The sequence below is a fragment of the Xiphophorus hellerii genome, chromosome 10 (genome assembly GCF_003331165.1).
Source record: "Xiphophorus hellerii strain 12219 chromosome 10, Xiphophorus_hellerii-4.1, whole genome shotgun sequence".
NCBI lineage: Eukaryota > Metazoa > Chordata > Actinopteri > Cyprinodontiformes > Poeciliidae > Xiphophorus > Xiphophorus hellerii.
The window spans coordinates 18881725-18907486 of record NC_045681.1 but is presented as its reverse complement, the minus strand read 5'-3'; the positions used below and the strand labels follow the sequence as shown (position 1 = coordinate 18907486).

Genomic DNA, 25762 nt, shown 5'->3' with positions numbered 1-25762 from the left:
GTGAAACAAACATTAAAAATAACAACCCAGACAATATGGACAGTGTTTTTTGTTTGTTCTAAACATTATTTGTAAGTTATTGTGAAAGCAAATAAATCAAAATTCTTATCATGGCAAGAAATTTATTGTAATAAATTAAAAGCGATGCAATTTTCATTTATTGCTGAATGTGTTGGATCCAGTTGAGCAAAAGATCAAACGCTTCTGTTTTGCAGATAATAGTAAAACGTATCGCTTCTGTACCAGTATTTATCTCAGCCCATATGTGTGTCTTCAGCTAGAATTAGTGTCTAATCCTCCGAGAGGAAACTTCAACGTCTGTTGGAAAAACGCCAAAACTATGGAAATCGGTTTCTCTGATGAAACCGGGTACTTACCGGTTCCACAGTTCAGCATTTGTCGTTTTGTTTGTAGCTGTCAGACGGCGAGGTGAGGAAGCTGACCGAGCAGGTACTGCAGAGGGACGAAGCCGTGCAGAAGCTCCAGAGGGAGAAGGAACATTTGGTGGAGCTTAGCCAGGTGAGGATTGAGGAGGCGCGCTTTATGTTGTGCGTGTATCAGGTGTTGTCATGTCTTTCACCTCTTGTGGATTCAAGAAATATTTACCGTCAGCGACAGTCCCTGAGACTGACGCCTCTAGGTTGGCCATGATGTCCACAGAAATGTTTTTGAGACCCTCCATACACAAAAAACTACGGTAAAAATGTCCTGTGTTTCAAGATCTCGGCCATGGTTGTTCAGTTAGTTTCTAGCTCTGGTATAATCTGACATTTCAACAGGTAACTGGCTCTAAACACACACCTGGCTGGTTTATCATGGGTCAGACAACTCTTAACATTCATCAAATGCACAAGCTGAACTAAAAACTGAAACTGTTCTTCAGGTCAGGCCTGGGAAAATGACCCAACAGCGTCCTCAGAGCCCTACGTTCTAAGAACCTGCCACTCTTAGGTGTGCTTTGGTTCATTGTGTAAATGTTAGCTGTCATATCCTATCTTCTAACCCTGACCCCACAGCCAAATCAATAACACTGAATGTGACACAAGGAGGAGCTGTTCAAATTCCAAACAGGTTTTCCCCCTCTGGACGACGTACTTTCAAAGGATCGTCAGGCTGGTGGGCTTCAAAGCATCGGCAGGGCTTCAGAGTTGAGAGTTTGCCGCCATATTATCGGGGTCAGCTATTGACTTTAAATAAAATCTGACTCGGCATCTACAAATGATCTTTTTTAATGTGAGTGGAGAGAACTTTCCAGTAGCCTTTGTACGTCGCTCCCTTGTACCATGCATGTTTTTGTGTGTTTATTCTGCTCTCTACCACTGTTCTTGGCTCACTTCTACTCTGACAGTCATCTCGGAGTTAATGGCCATTTTTAGCCATTAGCTTCAATGTCAATGAAACCTTGGCTGGTAGGATTTAACAAAGATGCAGAGGAAGTAAAGAGTCAGACGAACTCATGAAGCTTACAACCTTGTCCTTAGTACGCCTGGATAACAAAAAATGGACGAACTGCTTCTTCCTAACTCTACAAGTTTGGACTTCCACGGATCTGCCCATTTCCGTTTTACCAAAACAGTGAGCGCACCCTGTAATCGGTGAAACCATGGATTCTGCTCTCAGATGGAAACTCCTGAGATAGAATGTCTGGCCATCAGTTTTGGATTTTAGTTTCAACCTGAAACTGTCTTTTTAAAGTGCATTTTCATTTTGCTTAAGTTGTCTTTGCCTTAAATTAGCATTTGCTTGAATATGTGAAACATTAATGTGACACAAGATATCTGCAAGGGGAAAATTGCTTCTTCGTGCCAATGAACACCTTCTGACAATTTCAGAGCTTTAGTGAATAATGACTTCATGTAACAAGATAAAAAGAAATCAGATGGCCGTAAATCAAACAGGAGATGGCCACATTTGACATGCTCTTTGCAAAGAAGCTACTCCAGTGTTTCCAAAGCTGTGGCGTTGCCATCAGACGGATGTGAAGCCATGTGATGAATTAAAGGTTTAGGAACATGTGCAGCCCAGGCTCAGACATCTTGTTTCTATCTAACAGCAAGCGATTGAGGATCTGCAGATGGAGGAGGACAAAGTCAACCTGCTGACCAAAGAGAAAACCAAGCTGCAGTTGCAAGCCGAACATGTAAGTCTACATTTTCTGACATCCAACATCTCGGGGTGGAGTGATATATTCAGCTCCTGAGATGAAACAAGATACAATAGTTCGGCGGTCGGCTTTCTTTTCTATCAGCCTCTGGTTCAGCATCTTGGTCTCAAAGACCTAGATTAGATATGTGCAGGAAGACTGACCTAAAATTTTATTAGTAACATTAATTATCAAAACAAACCCCAATGCAAACAGCATTTTTCAACGGCAATAACATCAACCTAAAATAAAAGTCACTGGAAGTGGAGGAAAAACCAAAGCCCAAATCCAGCTGCCTGCAGCATTCAACACCAGCCCTCTTAAGAGAACCAACTTTAAAACCAAAAGTACGAACTGAACCGTGATTGTTGTGTACACTTGTATCTTCTTGCCTGTTTCCCAGTTGGAGTTCCAGCTGGAGCGGCTTCAGCGTGGCGAGCCTGAGAAGGCCAGGAGGAAGCTGGACGCTGACAGCAGATCTACTAAGGACGGCTTAGGAGAGGTGGAGAAGATGAGGAGTGGTTTGGAAGAGCTTATCAAACGGTCAGTATGTTTTATTTTCTGATATAAAAACTAATTCATAGCAGAAGCAGCGGGCTGTCATGGCAACCTACATACGCTCTTACAGAAACCTGAGTATATTCAGTACTGGCAAACTGGCAACAGGCAGAAAGAAAAATGTCCAAATGTTGTTTGAAACGGTATTTCAAAGCGCCTCCATGTTAGCATGTAAGGTTTAGGCCAGAAGGATCAATAGAAGTCATGTTAAAACAGCTGTGCTAGCTTGCTAGCATAACTTCCGTTTTAGCATGACCTCTATTATGGTTTTTGCATTTTGTTGACCGTTCTAGGAAACCATAATCAATAGCTAGTTAGCTACCCAAATACAAATACTCCTTTCCTGCCTCTGAGTGGCCTGCTTCTGGCCTTTCTAGTATTCTAGATAAGTTTTCTCTTGTCACATTTTACAAAAATGTTAGCAAAGTAGCACAGAACATATTTTAACAACTTGACCCTCTGTAAGTAGCTCTACAAAAAAAGTAATAGTAAAATGAGGCAGAGATGAAGCACCAAGCAGTCTGTTATCTCGAACTGTATCCCAACACTATCCATGGATACAGATCGTTCAGAAAATTAGAATAGTATTAAGTCCATTTATTTCAGGAACTTTATCTCTAAGTGAAACACATTGTACAGATTACACAGATGGATGTTTTAAAGTTTTTATTTGTGCTGATTATGATGACTTTACGCTTACAATCAATGAAACCAGACATTTAAAATTAGGATATTGCGTCATACCAATAAAAATGACAACAAAACCTAAAATCTCAGAAAAATAAAATCTGATTTCACTCAAAATAATAATAATAATAATAATAATAAAACCATTGAAAAAATAAATATACAGGCTGTAAAACATCCATTTTCAAAATGTACAAAATGCTAAAAAAATATATATATATTTGTGGTTTTGTGTCTAAAATCTTGGAATTAATCCAATATGAACACATACTTAATAAAAAGAAAGTTTAATACCTGCCTAGAGGTTGTCAGTTGTAAAAATTGTCAACCTGAAAAATGAACCTCATCTGAACACATTTTCTAATTGACTGAATATGACTGTACAGCATCCCAGGTTGGGCTAAATCAAACCATTTCCGTTGGATGCTTGCTTTGGTGCCGTTGTGTCTGCTTCTGTATGCATCTCAAAAACGTTTTGAAGACTGGATGCTGTCATTTCAGTAAGGAAATACAGCATAAAACAGCTTAAAAAGCAAAGTAGAGAGCTTATCGCTACCGTAGCTTAGCGGTTGCCATTGAAATGCTTTTGACTCTATGGATGCTCACCTTTCAGAATCTGTCTGTCTTTTCTGAGTAGTTTTCATATAAGGTTCTCAGTCATGTTCAGTCCTTTAATTGTATTCCTATTTAATGACAGCAGAGAGGTTGGTTGAATAAGTACCTGCTTTGACCCGTTTCCTAAGCCACGATAGGATTTGTCTCTTTAATCTCTGTGGAATGCTTGATAATATGTAATTAGCCGTGAAAAGCTCAAAGACAGGTAAAAAAAAAAAAAAGAGAGAGAAAAATTCCAGTTAGTGTTCATATTTTAAACCCTGCCACAATCATAAACATTTACAGAGCATTAAATCCAGCTCTTATATAAGCCACAACCATACATCATAAAAAACGCCAATATAAGGCTTAAGAGAGCAGGGGGAGGGTTACTGATGGGATCTCCTCTGCATCAAGAGCCGTTGTGTTTCGAGCGTCTTGCGCAGCGAGATTTGAATCGTTTGGAGTGTCAAGAGCGCTCAACGGAAAAAACCCCAACTGGAGTTGGCGAGTCTGACGCTCCCTTGACGCGCCTCCACATTGACTTTGAACGTAAACCAGACACACGAAACGCTAGGTGTAGAGCAAAAGGTCAAGCGTTTGCATTCAAAGTGCAAACGCGTCGAACTTGAAGCGTCGGACGCGTTTTTGACTCGCGTAACGCTTTTGTTGTGAACGCACCATAACTCACTCCCTCTTAGGTCACCTAGCAACAACCTGTTGAGTAACTGGCGCAGCAGCAGTTTCAGGTTTTGCCACCGCGCCTCATAACTACTTAAAATTAAACAACGGTGAAGCGTGAAAACTGTGGATAAAACAGGAAAAGGTCATGCCATCAGTTTGGCTGAATTTCAGATATTTAAAACGAAAAACAAATCAATAATTTTTCATATACAGTGATATGAAACGCTTATATCGTGATACGTTTTTCCAGCCATATCGTTCACCCCGACTGAAAAATACAACCAGCGTTTCAATAGGACAATTTATATTACAGTATGTTCAGTTGTTTCAATGGCCTACTTCAAGTCCGAAACTATATCCAGATAAGATTTTACGTTTGCTTGGCCCTTTCACAAGATGGGGTTGTCATTCAACTTCAGATTTATGCTCTACTTTGTGTTGGGGTTTTTTTTACATAAAACTCCCCAAAAACACCTTGCGGTTTGCAGTGGTAGCTTAGCAACGTCGGGGGGGGGGGAGTTCTCCACAGGCGAGGCATTCACCAAGATCTCGACATGTTGCTATCTGCCCTCCGTAGTGTGACAGCAGAGAGACGTATTTGCTGTACCTCGCAGCTACAATCAAAAGAAGAAAAGAGCCAGGTGTCGGGGGAAGACGCAGACTACACACCACCAACTCTGCTTGACCCCGCTCGGCATTAATAAAGACGATGAGTCGCCTCGTTTCTAGTCCTTCTCCGCAATATGAGATCTGTCAATTCAGCTCGGCTCACGGTTCGGTGGAGCTTTATTGGATGCTGTTGCAATGAAAAATGACACGTCGAGAAGCTCATCAGTCACCTGTATGCTCCATCGTTTCTGGTTGACTGAAGGTTGTATTTTTTTGTGTGCTCTCCTCCTGTGTGAAGGAAGGACTTGGAGATCAGCGGTGCCAGCGCCAAACTGGAAGCAGAGGAGGCCCTCAGCATGGAATTGCAGAGGAGGAGCAAGGAGCTGCAGGTCAGGAGCGACTCGGGTTTACGTTACAGTTAGCAGCTGGAAAGATCACCAGGTCAAACACAGAGAGGAGAAACACATCATGTGGATCGAACCGTTTCCTTCGTTAAAGATGCTGTGTTGTATGCTACTCTGCAAAAAAATCTAAATCTTAATCTCACCAAGTATTTGTCAAGTTTCTAGTGCACCTGTCAAACTCAAGGCCAAATCTGGCCCGCTGTAGCTTTTTATGTGGCCCTCTAGGCTCCAAATTACCTTCCAGTTTTTCACAAATCTGCAGAACTTTGTTGACACAAAGTCAACAAATTTCCACATTTCTTTCTGATTTTACTGCATGTTTTTCTCAAAATTGGTTAAAAACTTTCAGTTTAGGTGGCCGCTGCCTCAGCCTGACTTGATGTTAAGTTATAGGCTGTAATTGATACGACGAGTAATAAAAAGTCACAGTTAACATCAGACAATAGCGCAAATATCGTAACAATTTCTTACAAACCTTTCTAAATTGGCACCACAAAATCAGTAAAAAACCACAAAAAAACCCCCCCAAAAACAATCAGAAAATCTTGAAGGAACAGCTATTTACTGATATTTTAACAATCCAATTGGTTTTGGCAATACTTTTTGGCACAACCGGCCCTTTAAGAGCACTCAGATTTTTAATATGGCCCAAAATGAAAATGAGTTTGACACCCCAGTTCTAGTGTGAAAATGTTAGAAAACAACTTTACAGGAAACTTTTCAGCAAAATATAGGAGATTCTTAAATCAATAACTCCTTAATATTGATGAAACAGTACCAGCAGATTATTTCACTTATAACAAGAACATTTTTCCCAGTGAAATAATCTACCAATTGAAATAGTAACTTTTTCATCAATATTAAGGAATTATTGGCTTCAAACAAGCTGCTATATCTTGTGGAAAAGTTTCCTGTAAAGTTGTTTAGTCTCATTTCAAGTTTTCTAAGATATTTTCACTAGAAACTTGACTAAAAATACTTGGTAAGATTTTTTTTTTTTGTTGGACATGAATGTGGTGCTGCTGAAGTTGATGGGTAACAAGTAAGGGCTAATTAATTAATCCGTCCCGTTTAATTTCTGTAAAATATGTCAAACATAAAAATACCATTCAAATTTACAAATAAAGTATTTTCCTCGTGCCAGTTTTTATTTGCTTTTAAGGTTTTTTGGGGGGGGGGGTTTGTCAAACTTACTCCATATGTTTCAGATTATCAAACATATTTTAAGGTCTTATTTATTCATTAATGGGGAAAAAGCTATCCAAACCAAACTGGTCTTATGAGGAAAAAGTAGCTTTCCCCATAAACCATAAACAATCTAACGGTCAGACATTCTCATAACAAATCACTTTTGAGATGCCATTCTTGAACAAATGTAAATAAAAACACTTTTTTTAAAAAAAAAAAAAAAGATCCTCTAAAGTTGTTTTACTGTCCTTTGAGAGATTCTTTAAAATAGATATTTATAAACATTCTTTTGTGTGAAACATGAGAAAAAGCTGTTTTTATTTTATTTTTCTTAATGGACCACATTTAACTTAGACAAGCATAAAACTTGCAATATATGACCTTAACATGGACTGCTTTATTCTACCTCCCTTATACATCCTTTTAAAAACATAGTTTTGGTTTCGTGAAGCTTTTATTTGCAGGAAAACAACCTGATTCTTAGTTTCCCCCCCAAAGTCTTGCTCAGATCTTGTTTTCATCAAGCCGTGTGTGGTGTGTTTTTGTGAGCTGGATTTTACAGTTTCACTGCCAGGCCCAAGCACGAATTCCCAGCTCCTTACTAACTAGCTGAGTAGAAGCTGACGACTCGGTGGACAAACGCATTCCTGCCGTCTGCTTGGTGATTGGATCAGTCGTTTTCCTTCTCCCAGACCGCCAGGATACGGTTTGGAACCGCGGCCTGCAGGAATCCACCTGGACCTGCTGCCTCCAGCTGATGCTGTGACTGTGTACAGTTAGAAATACGCTGTTGTTTTGACTCGGCTTCGTCAGCGTCATTTATGAGGAAGCGAGGCGATATAAAACGGACCGGGCCCTTGTTTCATTGCATTGCTGAATGATCTGCTCTAGCTTTGGCCAGCTGGCTAACAGAGCAGCTTAGATCCTGTCTGTTTCACAGGCATACGTTGTTGTCTGTTTTCTCCAAGCTGTTTCTGATAATAGTCTTAAATCTCATGCTAAATGTTTTTATTATTATTATTATTATTATTATTATTATTTATTGTCAGTTGGAAGAGCTAACAGAGTTTTTGTGGGAGAGTTAAACTGAACCGACACAGTGAAATAAATATCGCAACAAATCAAACATTGGATTTCGATCCGATGTTTCCTACGGAAAAAGCTGGGCAGTGAATGTTTATTGATGCGGACATGTTTGTAGTATCTACCAGGACGTGACTGTGTACTTTGGCTGGACTAAATACCGTTTCAAAAGTTTTTTCAATCGTTACATTGGAGATAAAAAGGTTAAGGAGGGGAACCCAGATGTTCCTCTCATAAATGAGTATCGCTACAAGGAAATAAAACAAATTTCACTCATGTCTAAAGTTTTATTTGTCAGGTTGTGATCCATAGTAAATGGCTCATTTTAAAAAAATCATTGGCCAACTGGTCAATGTAAGCATCGTTTCTCTGACACAACCAAAAAATTCATAACCGCTGAGGGAATTTCCTATTTATGTACCGGCTAATATCAGTACTGTAGCACAGCTATCTACTCCTGGAGGTTAGAAAAGTTGCCGTTTAAAAAACTCGAGCCAATTCTGTGTCAGATTCTCCATATTTCAACTGAATCAGTCACTATGTGTTGCGTTTAGTTCTTCGTCTCCTTCACCTGAAGACGAAGACGGAGAACTAAGAAAGTGCTCAATGAAACTTTACCGTATTTTGAAACAAAAGATCAAGTATCTGTGCAAGCTAACATTTTGAGCGTAACAAAAACCCAGTCTATTGATTTCTCCCTGTGGCGTCCTTTTGTTGACGTAGCGAACATCTTTGTTGTTTCTCGGGATGTTAAGGTAGAATTGGCCAGTAATAAATATCACTTGTGGAAGGTCGAGTGTGCATGCCAGGAATGATTGCTCAAGTTGTTCTCACTTTGCAAAACCCAAATCTTTAAGATAGATTTAGATGTGTGCTCTAAAGACCTGAGACTTGACTTGGACTTTGGGTTTGGCACTTGAATCTCAAGAATAATCTTCATCTCATGTAATCAGGACTGAAAGTTAGAATATAATTAATTACTTACTTAAACTGAACTATCTAATAAATTACTTAGTGTTTTTTTCAGCCCAGAATAAGCTTGTCTTACTACATCCTATTTCCTTGCTGTTAAGGGAGCGTTGTTACGAGGAAAGACACTTTCAGTTTTTCAAAATAAAATCCTTTCTTGTTTTTTGTTTTTACTACGAGATTTGACATTTTCTCCAAATTCTTTCCACTAAATTACACTTCTTTATTTTGTAATTTATAGAATACCTTGAAACATTTGCAGCATTTCGACTAGCCAAGGAAGGTTTTCAATACAGATTTGTTCAAACTATCAAATTCTCTGACTTGAAAAGCCTCCAAGCCCGTCTTTGAGTCCAACCAAGCTCCGAGTCGGCACAAAAATCTATGGGATCAAAAACAGTCTACATATGTAGAGCAAGAGAAGCTCGTTCAATTGATTTATCTAGGAAAGAGAGAGTTGAATACAGAAAGACGTTGTCTTTCATCTATGGAATCGTCATCTATAGAAAGAGAACCCTCAATGAGCCCCTCCATGAAGGTGTAAAAGTTATACAGTAACGCCGGGTCAGGTATAATTCCTGTGAAGAAAACATCAGGAGGTTATCAACGAAAGGTTCTGTTCCACTTGGCTTTTGGAAGCACGTCTTTGCTCAGGATATCAGCAGCTTTAAGGGTGACGAATGAACGACCAGAGGATGCCAACGGAGGGCTGGTCTTTGCAAGCCCCCCGTTAGCGACGGAGGTTAACGACAGAACGGTCCTTGGCGTAGCACAACATTTTGATAAATATGTTAAGAAATCAGTGCAGCATCTTTTATTTGGCTTACACTGCTTATTGTTTGGTGCAACCGTTTGTAAACTTTGTCCTGAGGCTTTCTTGGGGATCTTGGTGTGTCATCCAGATAGCATCATGTCCGACAGCATGCATCTCTGTCACTGGCGTGTGTTTAGTCTATGTCTGTCGCTTACTTGTAGAGATAAGGATGTCTGGGTTTAGGTGTAGATGCAGGTGGACAGGCCAGTTAGCTGTCTCCTGACCTCCATCGTCTGCTATCCTTTGACGTAATGGTCGCGCAAATGCGCCTGTGGACTTGCCTGGATTCAAAAAAGAATGCTTTGTCTGTCATGAAAACTGAAGCCGCCTCCTCATCCCATAATTCAAAGCAGTTGGCTTAAAGGGCGGCCTGCATGCTTCATTCCTCACCACAGACCCAGGCTCTTTAGTAGTTTTATTGCGTGGCCATAAAGCAGTTACCCTCAGCCGGAGTGCTTTGGGGTCATCTGTGTCTAAAGAGATAAGAATCATTTTGGTTCTGCAGCAGATGTGTAGCTCAAGGTGTTCATACTGTGCCGCACAACAACAAAGCTTGGCATGAGTAAATGTTTTTCATCCATAAGCCTTTGGAGTGAAAGATGTACCCGAAAGAGGGTTACGTTTCCATAGCGTTAGATTCAGGGAACAATTGAGGCGCCTTTGTGATACTAAATATTTTGAACTGAACTTGAAGTTTTCTACTTTCTACTTTTGCAGTGGAAGTTCATAATTTAGGAGCCATTAGTTTGTGTCCATCTCAGGTTTAATGGCGTTGTTTTCAGAGATGAGGAGCCTAGAAACTGACTGTTGTTTTGAGTTATTTTACTTTTCTTCCTGGGAACTTTGAGTGAAGATGTCTCTGATAACCTGATGGACAAGACGGTCAATACTACGAAAGCAACCTGGCTTCCTATGGACTAGGAAGGGTTTACAACGATTCAAGGAACTGCGTGATCTGATCAGTTTGACTGTTACTGATCTACTTATCTACACAAACTCCAATACAAATATCTGCTCTGTTTTGAAATACATCTGCTCATTTTTTAAAAGTTGGAGCTGATTGAGAGACTTTCTGTGGCTATTGATATTTAAATACATAAATTCCGTTGAGGTTTTTACAACGCTGTGTAGATTTTAGCCTTTCTTTGTCAATGCTAAATAGACTGAGTTTTCATACACATATATGTAGATTGGACGACAGATTGTGGAAGGAAGCGAAAACTGAACTCACAACTTTTCAGATTGCAAGGCGACTGATCTTGAGCAAAGTTTGTTAACATGGGACCTGCTGGCCCATCCACCCATCGATATCATGGACAAACTCACTCAGCCAATATGAGTGACTGCGATCATGTGGTGAAACAAAATATAAAGCTGTGCGTCATCAGCATAAGCATGATTTAGAGATGGTGCAATTCACTATAAACTGAGTCTGAAGGGGATAAATGAGAGTGACTAGAGAATGGAGCCTTAAGAAAACTTATAAACAATGTTTGTTTGCTCAGGCTTATGGATGTCAAAAGACACAAAAAAGGGCGTGGCTTACGACTCCCAGCCTTCACCTTTGATGGATTTCCCCAGTGCCGAGGGGTCACCGCCCAAAGGCACTCGGTGCTTTAAACACAAGCAAAGGTGTTGATTGTTCACGTCTGCGTCAGATTGCGCTTATTCCACAATTGGGTTAGGATTAGAATTTCAATCACAAAAGTACTGGGTGATAAGATGGTTCAAAAGTAGACTGCCACATGAGCCAGTTTGGTGTCCAACAGTAACTTGTGCATTTGATATTTCGTTGAATAAATGGCACTATTTTAATGTTCCCCTTAATTTGTACCTATTTGCTACAAACACACCCAAAATATGCCTTAAAAGACTTTGTCCCGATGCATCTGGAGTGTATCCTCGATGGGCTTCATCTCAAGATTCAGCTGGCCTAACCTGTTTCATCACCTTCAGTACGAGTCTTTGACCAGGTGTACAGGGCCTGTCGTCGCGTTCCAAGTCAAATCAATCAGACAACACTTTTACTGCAGGGTTCCGACCGTCCAAAGGCATTTTGAAGAACCAACATGTAGGGTCTTGTGTCGCTACGAATGAATTACAGTATTTTAACATGAGTATTTTACAACAGCACTGAGTCTGAAGTGTTGTTTTTTTTGTTTGTTTGTTTTTCTGGTGAACAGGCGGGGGGGTTAAAAATGTTCTGTTCAGAGTGGATCCTACAGGAAATAACAGCCCACGCTGCTGTAGATCCCCTTTGACCCATGTGAGGAGACATCGACTCTGAGGCCACATCTGATTCCAGTTTATGGACAATTATTACCATTTCAAAGAGCAGCAGAAAAAATGAAGAAGAAAAAAAAACAAGCTCATGCAAATCTGAAGATTGAACCCCGCAACCAAATCAAGCCGTTTATTTTTTAATACTTTATGATGTTATCTCCTCTACATTTCCGAGTGAGTATGGAGAGATGTGAGCAATCACTTAGTCTGGAGCCAATTTTATGTAAATCTCCACAGCAAACGCTGGTACGCTGCACGTTTTCTACAATTGTTTCTGGACCACTCGATGTATTTTGAGGCAGCGGAAGGTGGGAATTTAATGAGAACCAGATATGTGAGAGGGGGACTGACAGGAAGACGGAGAGAGGCTGTGTGCGTATAAGGGGGTGTGGACAGTAACATGCCGGAGGGGATCAGCAGCAAGGTGTGTGTGTGTGTGCGTGTGTGTGCGTGTGCGCACATGTTTGGGACAGTCAGTCTCTCATTCAGTCAGTCAGTTGGACTGCTGCTGCCTCGCCATGGCTGTTCTCTCCACAGATGTCCTCCGCTGGCATGTAAGTCAAACATTTCTTTGAGTCTATGTAAACTCTAAGAGAGCAAATGATGAGTTATTACGTATGAGTAATTGCTGGCAACAAGAGATTTTTGCTGGATCAAAGGTGGCACGGGTCGCCCTGAATGGTTACTTTCGTCAGAGTCCGAGGCGTCCGGTGCTTTTGTGCGGCGTGTTGCCGACAGGCGGCTTTCACCGCCGTCAGTGAGCCGCAGGCAGCCCCCGGGCTGCGCGCCATGTCAGACACAACTTCCTGACACCGAGACAACGATAGAAACCGAAGATAACGCCGAACATGACACGACACGGCAGGCTGCGGCCGTGCAAGGGAAGGGGGCAATAAATTTTTATCGGCAGTAGAAAACACAGCTTTGGCAGGAGATGAGTGCAGCAGAAATGTGCTGTGAGTGATTTATGTTTGCGAAAGCATTTTGATTGTTTATGATGGAGAGAAGGGGGGGAAGCACTTCAGGTTCACTTAGTTTGAAAGAATACCTCTGGAGGACAGAGGTACTGCATAGCATTGTAATGTCTTCTGTGTTGAGTCGAAGTTACTAATTGTTACTTTTGTAACATTATACCTTATCATTGTTAAAGCTTGATATTTTTGTACTTTATCATAATTAATGAAGCATAATATTTTTATATAGTAGGTTTGTATATACAAGAACACCATTAAATTGATCAGCGCAGGATCTTTTGCACTTTGTTGCTCTGGAGCATGCATCTTGGGAAGTTGGCATTGCGTTGACGCAATGGCGAGAAGGAACAGAAAGAGAAGGTGACTTTAGAGAAGCAACTGTTGCTACTAGTCAATCTGAGAAGGGTTATGAGGCCAGTTCTAAACAATTTGAAGTTTCATTTTTCTAAAAAGGGAAACATTGTTCACAAGTCGGAGACTCTTTTCCCAGGAATGGACGATCCAGTACTCTCCCCAAGGACAGGCAATGTGCAATTGCAAAAAAATCCAAGAGCTCCATCTTGGACTCTCAGTGGTCGCTTTAAGCAGCTTTCAGCATCTATGCACCACGAATTTGGAACAAACTTCCAGAAAACTGTAAAACAGCTGAAACACTGACTTCTTTTAAATCTCAACTGAAAACCCACCTGTTTAGGATTGTATTTGAAATGTAATCAATTACAAATTTATTGATGTAACTTGACTTAATGATTGATTCTATATTGCATTGTGATTCTGTGTTTGTTATGATGTAAAGCACTTTGAAATGCCTTGCTGCTGAAATGTGCTATACAAATAAAATTTAATTGATTGATTGATTTAAATTTTAATCACTCAAATTTATTTGTTTAGCACATTTCAGCAACAAGACAGTTCAAAGTGCTTTACATTGTAAAAACACAAAACAGTCACCAATTAAGAACCCAGTAACAAGCATTACATTTTATCCAGTGCCATCGTCAAAATCATCAATGTGCATCAAATATGTTGGCTAATGTTCCATTTATTATGATTCAAAAGCAACTCTGAACATGTGGGTCCTGATTTAAAGGAAGCCAGTGTTCCAGCTGTTTTGCAGTTTTCTGTAAGTTTGTCCGAGATTTGTGGTGCATAGAAGTTGAATCTTCTCCGTGTTTTTGGTTCTGGGAAGCATTGAACTAAACATTCTGCTTGGTGGTCGGTAATATTTAGTTTGCAATTGTCTAAATGAATAAATAACATGCTGGAAATAAGACTCTGGAAACAAACACCCATTTTCTTTCTCGCATCAAATGCTGAATGGCTAAAATAATTGTTGTTAATTTTTAACTATGCAACTTTAAAAACAGCACCCCATAGTGGTCAACATGGGTAATCACAATAAGCTAATTTAGCCTGATAACGTTAATGTTCTTGACATGGCAGTTTCTCCTAGTCCTCTTCTATTCTCTTTCATTTCTAATTTAATTGCCTTTTGGTTTTGATTGGCCGTGTGTTTATGGTTTACTCACCGCATTATTCATCCAAGGACAAAAATTTTAAAATGTTCTCATTTTTATTTTTTTTAATAGCAATTTCTTTTCATTGGATATTGTTTTTGTTGTTGTTGTTTTTTTTTTTACCCCTCCAGGGGGTCTTTTGTGGGCTCTAGTGTCCCTTATATCACAGTAGGCTGACAGGAATGAGGAAGGAGAGGAGGGAAGACATGCGGCAAATGTCGCCGGGTCCGGGAGTCGAACCCGCGACGGCCGCGTCGAGGACTCAAGGCCTCCAAATATGGGTCGCGCTAACCACTACACCATCACGGCACGCCCGGATATTGTTGTTTTTAATCACTTGAAAGGGTTGTAAATTAAACTGATGCCTGAGTGTTAAAAATCCATTAATCAGGATCCCAAGCTGATAGCTGGGATTTCTTCCGGTGTTTACGATCTCTGGTTGTGTTTTTTTACACAACCAGAGATCGTAAACACCTCAAGACCCGAAGACACCTGAAGGTTAATTGACCCGCCGTTAATTGACGGCGGGTCAATTAACCTTGACCCGCCGTGGCTCTGACTTTTAGCCAGGGTTGTAAAATGTAAACAAAAAAAACCCTTCAGCCAAATTCCTCAAATGTCAGACTAATGGCATCGGTGCTTTTTGGTCTCGCTGACCAAACGCAGCTCGGCCAGTCCAGGGTCATGCTGAAGATAATCACCGGTGGCTGCAGGACATTCTTTCTCTAAATTAGTACCTGAGGAAAAGACAAAAAAATGAATAAATAAAAAAAGCCAGAGGCGTGCCAAATCTCTGGAGAACGCAAAGCTCAAGATACGGGCCCGACCGCACGGAAGTGCTGGCCTGAAATAGCGAAACGTTTTTTTCTGCTGTTGTAATGACAGTCTGTAGTTGGAGCACGTTGTAATATTCTTGTCATATTCCACAGTTCAGTGAGAGCAGGTCTTTGCTTCTCGCTCATGGAAATGATTCTCCTGTGTGTCTCTTTAGGCCCGCATCGAGGAGCTGGAGGAGGAGCTGGAAGCAGAACGGGCCATGAGAGCGAAGGTAGAAGATAAAAACTATCAGGTTCTCTGTCGCCGCTTTCTCTTCTTTAAATGATACAAACGCAGATCGGCTGGAGAGGCGATGAGCCGAACGGCTCTGTGATCAGATTAACTCTGATCACGGTCATGAGGTTGACAACAGGTTGGTAGATGAGAGGATCTAGCTGCATATTCAGCTAATGAAGAGACCACTTCACTGGTTATCCCACCAAATATTGATTTCTGAACTCTTCCCGAGTTGAAACATTAGTATTGTTGTTCCTAAGTGAATATTTTTCATTGTCTGCTAATAAATACTAAAAAAAACATTTTCAGAGATGTGTTGTCAGTAGTTGATAGAATAAAAGAACAGTGTTCATTTTACTCACACGTATACCTATAAAGAGTAAAATCAGAGAAACTGATTATTTTAAGTGTTTTTTTCCAGAGCTGAATATATAATATATAAATACGCAAATCGGAATTACGAACATAGATTTGATCAGCGGAAACAAGGCAATTTTGAAAAAAGTCAGTAAAACGTTTTTGAGCTCGGACAAAGTATTTATTTATTTTTTTGTCTGTATCAAAATCAGTGTATTTCGATACACTTTTTTCACATCACTTTTTTGGAAACCCTTTTTTCACATCACCACGAGTCGTGATCGACAACCGGACGTTGCCACGGACGGAAAAGACAGAAGACAACAGCGAGTGGCAGGAGGACGATGGAGCGCCGTGTTTTTTAAAGACTTACCGTGTGAAGAAACGTATCCACATCAGATTTTAATCGTGGTTTCATATTCAGGGTCCACACCGCAATTGTAAAGTCGCGTGTTTTTTTATCAACATTAGCGGAAAATCGCACTCGTTTGTAATGGAAACGCATTTCTACTGTCGGAAAGAAGAGAAGGAAAAGCTTTAGCAGGTTCACTTGCTACTGCTCCGCTCTGGTCATCCCAAACCATCTGCACCTGTGATAACAAAACGGTTTGGGTGAGACCTTGTGTTTCTGATCAGCACACAGGGGCAACCCCCGGAGCACAGACAGGCTTTTTCCTCTGTCTGATGTTTCCCATCACACACCACTGAATCCCCAAACCTTGGCCCTGCAGGCAAAATAAACACCGAGACCTTCTGCCTCTCCACCACAAAGAGTCCAACACATCCTCGCTGTTAAGTGAAGCTTTCTGAAAACAAAACACGTCTGCGTCATATAAAGCTTATCTACTGAGGAGCTTCAAGTGTGTGTTAGTCCCCTCTTAAAGCCTGTGTGTGTTTAAGCCCTCATACAGTAGGTACTTCACCTGGAGTGTTGAACGGAGTGACAGTGGGCCTGAGGGCGTGTTGTCCACACCTCTCCCCATTCTGGGTGGTATTCTGTTAACGGTGCTAGCCGGGAGCCCCTCCGGTCCCCGAAAAGCTGTAGAGCGGAGCCAGAGGCACGCGGAGGCTTGCAGGTCTTTATCTGTTCGGCAGCCTCCGTCTTCGGAGCGGCTCAATTACAACATACCTCGGCTACAGACAGGCTCGCCATTGTTAGGCTCTGCTCCTCGGGTCGCACTCGGCCTGATAGCATCAGGAGAGGCAGAGCGACAGACAGCGCGCTTTTTTTCCAGTGGATCCTCTCCCGAGTGGAATGCCAGGCAGCCAGTCACACACACACACACACACACACCCACACAGTTTCTTACAGAGGCATATACGCTCTAAGGATGCGCTGACACCAACCCTGTTTAGTCCTCAACTCTGGTCCGCCTAAAAATCTCGGTATCAATTCGGTTGAGGTTGAACTCTGGCGCAGTTCAAATGCACATGTGGATTCTAGCAGACTGGAGTTCGCTCCAAAAGCAGGAATTGGACAATAGAGCAGGGCATTCTGGGTAAATACAACCAAAACAAACAACTCTGAAAGGCCCAGTTTGGTCAGACTAAGTCAAACTGTCAGCTGAAAATGGAACAAATGCTGCAACTTTGGTCCCCAAACATCTACTGGACTGTGAGGTGTGAAAACATCCCAACACTCAAAGCTCACACAAACATATGAATCTGTGAGCAGCATTCAGCTGATGTTGTAAATACATTTATATCCAGCTTTATTTTATGGAAATACAGATTATACATTGACGCAAAATGAAAAGATCCCTGTATTATTTTGTGGCGATGCATAATTGTCGCTTTATTGCAACTTTCCACAAAAAACGGCATTTAATCGACTGCTCACTCCCACCTGCAGGTGGCAGTATATGTTTTACTTCTACTGCACTGCTGCCTCGGCTTTACCTGATTACAAGATGTAGTCCATGATCGATGTGGCGAGTGACAAAAATCAAGCTATTCAAGTTCTTGAAAGAGTAAATATGTTTTTGTGTCCAATCTGTTTGCTTTTTCTTTTCTTTGTGTATTTTGTATGTAGATCCTAGAATGGGGTTGAATCAGTGAAAATATTGCAAAATTTCTTGCAAATATTTTCAAAGTAGCGTCACATAATTTTAGTTTTTGATTGTTTTTATTGTAAAAAAAAAAAAAACAATTGCAAAAGTGATTTTTTTTTTCAAAAGTCTTTTTAAAAGACTAAATGTAAGTCTATGTTAGTCAAGGTTGAACTCAATTTGTAAACGCTTAAGTTGAATAATAACGTTAATCACACAGACACTAGCCGTGTTTCCATCAAAGGTTTTTCTTAATGTAGATTTTGAGGAATTGCATTAGAAAAGAAAAAATTCAAAGTAACTACCTCAATTTTGCTCGCTTGTGATGGTTTTTGGATCTGTGCTTTACGGGAGAAATGTCTGGGTCAGACGTGTGGCCCATTCTAGTTTTCAACTTCTACGTCTTGTTTGTTACTGACGAACATCCGAAAAAATTACACTTTGCGCTGTCTGATTCACTCCAAACCAGTAGATGAAAATTAGTTTCCCAAGCTTCCTGGTCACTTAGAAGCCCCCCCGGGCCCACCTGCCCCGCGACTCTCCCACTCAGCTCCTGCAGACTAGCCAGCAGCAATTAGCAAACACCTGGTGGGACTGTGCATCTGAAACGCTGGTAAAAACACTGCTAAAGAGTTAATGGAGGAGCCATGTTGTGATGACTTACTGAAGGCGCAGTTTTAGAAAGAGCGGGAGTTTCTTAAAGAGGCAGAGGCCCAATTTCAGGGGATTAAATTACAAAGTCAAATTTCTTTTAAGTCCTATTTGACATATATAACAACTTAAAGTAACATAGTTACTTGATATGTGCCTGGAAAACACATTTAAAATTGATTTGTGTTTATACGAAACAAAAATGTTAGGAAACAGCAGGAAAGGTATTAACTACTCATAACTTCCCGGCAGAACCCCACTTAGGGAGGGTAAACGTACTCTGTTTACCCCTGCTAGACGTTAAGCCGTGCTCGGGATTTGTTTTGTCTCTTTTTTTTATGTAGCTTAGCCTAGCGAGGCTTATGCTGTTTTTAACCAGAAAGGCGTAAAGGAACGGAACATTGGACATCTGTAAAGCTTGGGTTTCTTCAGCGGGATGGATGAGCACCGCAAAGCTTTTCTGTAAACGGGCCTTTGTGCGTGTGTGTGTGTGTGTGTGGGGGGGCGTAGGGGTGTGTGTGTGTGTGTGTGCACGGAGACAAACAACTCCTCCACGCTCTTGTGCAAACGGAGGGATGACTCTGCCGTCTGCAGCTGCAGCAGGGCGCTCTCGGGGGGGTCCTTCCAGCTCATGAATGGAGGGAGCGGTGTCGGGTGGTGTTGACTCAGCCAGCGGAGCGGTCCAGGTCCGGTCCAATGAGTGAGCCTAGTGTTCGGCGTTAGAGGGGGCGGGGCTTCACAGGACAGGTGGACATTATTTTTTCGGGGCGAGCAGGTGGGGGGGTTTGTAACGAAGGCCTCCGGTGTGAGGCATCTGTTTTCTGTTGCCCTGCCAGAGGTGTGCAGGCGGATGTGGCTCATTGTCGCGGTCCGGGGGGCCTGAGACTCACGGCTAACTTGTCTCAACATCTACGCCTGCCTTTAAACCGGTTGTAAAAAAAAAGAAAAAACGGGGGGCATAAAAATAACAGGTACGTCTGCTTTGCTCACGAAGAGAGAGTTTTACCTCAACGTGACGCGTGTGGCGCTTTAGAGTAAAAAAAAACCCAAAAGCCTTATATTTTTTATTTAATAATTCTTGCAACGTGAAGTTCAAAATGTCACAGTATTAACTTTCCTTGTTATTAGTGTTGTTTTATTTTGCGTTCACCTCGTTGGAATCGTTCAGTCAAAAGGTGTTTGGTATTTTTGTGGCTGAAACTAAAGAAACACAAGCTAATAAGGTCGATCATGAGATGTAATAATTTTAAGCTTGTGGACATAATTTTATAAGGTTGCCACGTCGCCAACATTTAAAATAATAACAAAACTCCTATAGCATTTCAATACGTGTCAAAGTGAGATAATACGGTCACAGTCCGTAAATCAGAATATGCTTCCAGTGAGGCTCATTTGTCAGATTCAAAGGACCTTTTGAAAATAACTTTACTTAAGCAGGTATTAAAATGTTTTGATCGGTCAGATGTGATACATTGATCTAAAATGTAGTGTTTTCATTAGCTGTAAGTGCAAATAGAGGCTTGAAAACAGTCTGTGTTTTATTTCAATAGATGAATTTTTCAGTAATACTCACATTTATTGAATATAACTGTACACCAGCACTTCCTGCTGTATTTGTGTTATTTCCCAAAAAAATTAAAAAAGTATCAAAAAGGTTAGCTTAACGGTGTGTTCGAGTTGTAGGCAGTTTTTTCCGTTTTCTCTGTAGCGCCTAATGATTAAGGTCAGATTTGTTTACAGTGACTCCATTTTGTTTGTTTTTAGTTTGTTTATGTCTTCTGGATATTTAAAATGTCTTCCAGGTCCAGCATTAAATGTTAGAAATCAGTTTATTGGTCTTAGAATGCATGTACTTACTACTATTATTTCTAAAGTATTTAAAATACAACATAGCAACTGAACTGCTGTACAGACATATAAAGTTGTAGGTGGACAAGGTCAGGAAGTTAGCAGAAAACAATAAGACAAATATAAGAACTTGCATTTTTATGCCATTTTTACGCTGTTAGCCAACAACGCTCTCAGGGCGACGATATTATCGCTTATCGCAATAATTTCTGAGACAAATTAATCGCCCAATGATGTTTATCGTGACAGACCCACTTGGCCTTTTCAAGTTATAGACATTTTGAAACCTTCAGCATCACTTTGTGCTGGAGTTGTATGTTTTACAATGACTCCATCTTGGAAAACCGTTTCACATAAACAATTAAATTCCCAAACATTTCAAACCCGTCATTTTTTAGTCCTAGATTCTGACTAATAAGGATCTGTCACGTGCTGTTCATTACTGCAGCGCCACCATGTGGATGAAATATCAGTGGTTTGGGTTTAATGGACCTGCTAAGTTTGCTGAGGAAGTGTGTGATCACATGAAGAAGCTGGTCTAAGAGAACGACGGCTCTTTGCTCAAGAATGTTAACGAAGAACATCAGCAGTAAAACAAAGAGTATCAGTTAGCCTTAATAGGAAACAGGAGCTCCATGCCTGTGTCGTTCTTATTGGATACCACTCTACTGACCTCTGACCTGAGAGCTGTCAGTCTTGCTGGACCCCTGCAGGTTAAAGATCGCACCCCGTCAGGTGGTGACTGATTCAGATTTACTTTGTGGCTGCTCTGAATTCCAGAAGATGTTTCTTGTCCCTCTGTTGGTTAAAATGTGCGCTCATAATCCTGAAGATGCTTTCTGACTGGCGTGCGTTTGGCAGGCGGAGAAGCAGAGAGCCGACCTCACCAGGGAACTCGATGAACTCACCGACCGGCTCGAGGAGGCAGGAGGCGTCACGGCTTCACAGGTTCGCCCTCTGAAAAAGGATAAAGATAAAAAGTTTCTCTTAACACAGCAAACGTCCAGCATGTATTCTGTATTTTGTTGGGATTTGATGGGGAAATACAGACACACAAAGCGACACACAACCTCGGTGTCTAAGGTGTTTAATTTATGCCTCGTTTCATCTGACACACCAAAATGAAATCATTTGCAACCATTTTCCATCTGAACTGTAAAAATGATGACATTTATGTTAAATCCAGCTGGTCTATGAAGGTCTCAAAGGGCCAAAAAAAACCAAATCCATTGTGGAGAAGTTTAAACAGGGAGTTCATTAAAGAGTCTTAAATTCATGCATTTTAAAATAAGACCTTAAACGTTTTAGATTCATTTAAAAATGTATATTGGCGTTAAATACACTAATCGCAAGTCTTACAATTTGTTGTGGCAGGGAGATTTAATCTCATTTTCTGGTCTCAGGACTTTTCTGTCAGGCAAAAGGTTTGAGGCTACCGATAAGTAGCTGTCAATAAGTGCTAGCTAGCCAGCATGCATCAAGGATAAATCCAAATTTATTCCCAGTTGGCTGGGCGAAGCTCGTTATTGCTATCCACTCATTTCTGTTGCCAACACATGCTAAGCTAGGTGCGATTTGTGTAGAAAATCTTTTAAGCTAGGCACAAAACCACTCCACCTTGCAGCAGGACACCAACCAAATTTTATTTATTTATATATTTATTTTAAGAGGATATTTGTAATTCAGTCTGTAGAAGTGGAAAGCTAATAGAGAAATATCCCAAAAGTGTTTTTAATCCAAAAAAAAAAAAAAGAAGAAATCCCAATAAAATGCACTGAGGTTTGTGGCTGTACCAAAATATATATATAAAAAAAACACACCTCAGTTTGGGACAATTAGAGGCAAACGTTCACGCCGAGTTTGTGTCACAAACAGATGGAGGCGAACAAGAAGCGGGAGGCCGAACTCCAGCGTCTGAGAAGAGAGCTGGACGAGTCGTCGCTCCAGTCCGAGGCGCTGGCCGCGTCCCTGAGGAAGCGGCACGGCGAGGCCGTGGCGGAGCTGAGCGAGCAGTGCGAGGCTCTGCAGCGGACCAGAGCCAAGCTGGAGAAGGACAAGCAGAACCTGAGGATGGAGGCGGACGACCTGGCCGCGTCGGTGGACGGCCTGCAGAAAGCCAAGGTCGGGAAGTTAGCAGGGGCGTCTGGTTGGTGTGGTTTGAAGCGGGCGGGCGATTTTGCCGCTTTGGTCTCACGCGGCTGCGTTCGCGTTGCGGTGCAGATGTCGTCAGATGGCCAGGTGAAGAAGCTGGAGGAGCAGCTGTCTGAGGCCAACAGGAGAGGAGATGAGCTGCAGAGGACGCTGTCTGAGCTCAGTGTGGCCAAGAACAGACTGTCAGGTACACCGACTGCAAGTTAGAGTCAGTCCCAGTCAGTAAATCCAGTCACCGGTGAGAATAAAGGCCTTATTCCAAGTTCCCCTCAAAATTCAGAGGAGTTAGACGATCTTTACAAGGTAACAGCAGCGGCAGGCAACAGCTGCTAACAAGTACCAACTCAAAGAACCTGGGCTGCAACTAACAATTATTTTAGTAATCGATTAATCTATTTGTTCTGACAATTAATCGATTTATCAGATAATAAAATTGGCACATTCTGCAGATTTTTCAGTTAACCATTTAAGCCTTTTTTATACAATATTACAAATCTATTATTAGAAGCAAACAGTCAATTGGATTGCTTTTATAGATAAGAAAACAAACGTATTTTGACAATTATTCTAGTAATTAATCGATTGTTCTGGCGATTAATCAATTAATTGGGTAAAAGAAAATAAAACATTGTATTGTGAAGATTTTCCTAGTAATTTATTGATTATTCAGATGATTAATTGGTTAATTTTGAAAAAAAAAAGAGAAAATTGAAAACATTGTATTGCGACCAATTAGTCTAGTTATCTATCAGTTATTTTGACAATTAAACGGTTATCTGGATTAAATAAATTGGCACATTCTGCAGACTTTTAATTTAACCACTTAATCCTTTTTCATACTGTGATACATGGAAATAGCCATATAATTGAACGAAATAAGAAAACAAACTTTGCATCGTAGTCTAGTAATCGATTAATCTATCCTTCTGACAAATAATTGGATAGAAAAATTGGCAAAAGCTGCACATTTATTTAACCACATTAGTCTTCTTTATGCAATATTAGAAATATATCCATTGATGCAAATACCCACATAATTCAATTCCTTTTTAAAATAAGAAAACAAATGGAAAATGTACATATTTTTGCAGTTTTTGTTTCGTCTGACTGGGATGTTCTTCTTGATGAGCCTCCAGTTAATGATTAATCGATTACTAAACTAGTTGACGATTATTTCCACAATCGATTCCAGCCATACAACAAATACTAAAGTTTTGACTACTGGAGGATAATGTCCATTGATTTAGTTCTAAACACAAACTCGGATCCGGGTGTTTGGACACTGTTGGACCTTCTTCACAGTCAGATCATCTCACTGTATTCTTGTTTTGTGCGTCCAGGCTGTACTAACCTTGCTTAGTCGTCAATAATCATCTCTTGTGCTTCCCGCCAGCCGATAACGTCGACGTAAGCCGACAAATGGAGGAGGCGGAGAGCAGGGCGAGCCAGCTGACCCGCTCCAAGACTCTGCTCCAGTCGCAGCTGGAGGAGTTGAAGAAGCAGCTGGACGAGGAGGTCAAGGTCCGTGTCTCAGAAAACACCCGGACGGATTGGGAGCCAACGTCCGATGACCGTCCGCGTCTCTGTCGCCAGTCTAAGCAGGCAGTCGGCGGCAGCCTGAGCTCGGCGCGGCAGGAGTGCGAGGTGCTGAGGGAGCAGCTGGAGGAGGAGCAGGAGAGCAAGCAGGAGATGCAGCGCCTCGTCTCCAAGCTCAACGGCGAGCTGACGCACTGGAGGACGAAGCACGAGGCCGACGCCATCCAGCACGCCGACGAGCTGGAGGAGACCAAGTGTGTGGTGCCGCCATCGGCTAGCGCTCTGCGTGGGTTCTGTAACGTATGACCCAACGGTAACGTGGGATTTATCGCAGGAAGAAGCTCGCAGCCAGGCTTCAGGAGGCCGAGGAAGTGGTGGAGGCCACCCAGGCGAAATGCTCCTCGCTAGAAAAAACTAAGCAGAGGCTGCAGGGAGAGGTGGAGGAACTCTGCATGGACCTGGAGAAGGTAAAAAAGAAAAAAAAAACAACCCACATTAAGGTCCAGTTTACACAGAACCACCCTTCAGTTAAAATGTAAAATCTTTGCTGCATTTTAGCCGCTCGTTTACCAAGTCTCTGGCTGCGTCTCCGTTACAAATGTGCCCAGAACTTTGTCCACCAATGTCGAAAACACAACTTAGAAACTGTGTTGTTTCCATTAATTAAGAAATTAAAATAAAATCACAGGAGTAAGTTTGTTTACACCATAAGTCATTAAAAACATGATGTGCCGTCATCCTCCTACCACTTCCTGTTGTCTTCTTCGTCATTTCCGCATGTGGTAACATCGGTTGTGAATCCCATGACCACCGTGATGCGAAAAAAAGTGTTTCCATAGCAGTTTTACACAATGCAGTAGGCTACTTTAAATTTAGCCAAAAAAACCAACAACCTCATCCGAGTGGCAAAAAGTTTTAACGAAAATTGTACTTTTTCAAAATTGCCGTGTTTCTTGTAGTTCCAATTCGCGCAGTCATATGGTCGGTGGAAACGCAGCTTCAGGTCTCAGACTGAAACCTTTCTATTACAGTCCCGCAGAAGTACAAAGTATTCCAGAGGAGTGAAAGTCCGATGCCAGAAAAGTGAGCTAGCGATATTTCAGAAGAGAAAAGGTCGAATGACAGACGTTAGTTTTGTCCAACCAGTTGTGGCCCTGGAGAACCTCTTACGATGACAGGCTCGTCCAGTCGTGTTGCGCTCTGATTTCGTTTGTCCAAACGGACCTCGTCCTGGAGAAACGCCCTGTTATTCGCCTATCCAAACGATTGCGGCTCTTGAGAAACGTCAAGAGCCGCGTCTTCCTTTGGAAACGTCTAGTTCGGTCCAATACTCGCACTGCCACCCTTGTGTCCTTGAAAGGGTTCAAGTGCGCAGTGTATCTCCGGAGTGGACTTTAGCCCTCTTTGTGCCCTTGACCCACAATTTGGACTAATCTGCCTTATCCAAGTGGACTGAGGTGAAGTGTATTACCCACAATTCATCGCTTCATGTGAAGTTTTGAGTTAAAAGACGGAAATATGTTTACTGAGCTAGCCGTGTCTGTCGCCCAAAAAAAAAGATCGGTTTTCAAATAGAAACATTGAAATAATTTTTTGTTTCACTCGACCGTA

General features: G+C 41.5%; 1 protein-coding gene across 3 annotated transcripts in view; it reads left to right on the top strand.

The window, feature by feature from the left end:
* LOC116727027 (myosin-16) overlaps nt 1-25762 on the top strand; it is a 52069-nt gene that overhangs the window by 19433 nt on the left and 6874 nt on the right. For 2 of the 3 annotated variants that reach the window (XM_032574047.1, XM_032574046.1), the window contains exons 3-13: nt 415-519; nt 2054-2140; nt 2547-2686; nt 5574-5664; nt 15499-15555; nt 21326-21412; nt 22340-22585; nt 22685-22802; nt 24009-24136; nt 24209-24405; nt 24486-24618. In XM_032574047.1, coding sequence (XP_032429938.1) covers nt 415-519; nt 2054-2140; nt 2547-2686; nt 5574-5664; nt 15499-15555; nt 21326-21412; nt 22340-22585; nt 22685-22802; nt 24009-24136; nt 24209-24405; nt 24486-24618 — 1389 coding nt within the window. Of the gene's footprint in view, nt 1-414; nt 520-2053; nt 2141-2546; nt 2687-5573; nt 5665-12452; nt 12571-15498; nt 15556-21325; nt 21413-22339; nt 22586-22684; nt 22803-24008; nt 24137-24208; nt 24406-24485; nt 24619-25762 lie in introns of those variants that run through there. The other variant, XM_032574048.1, reaches the window with a different exon arrangement.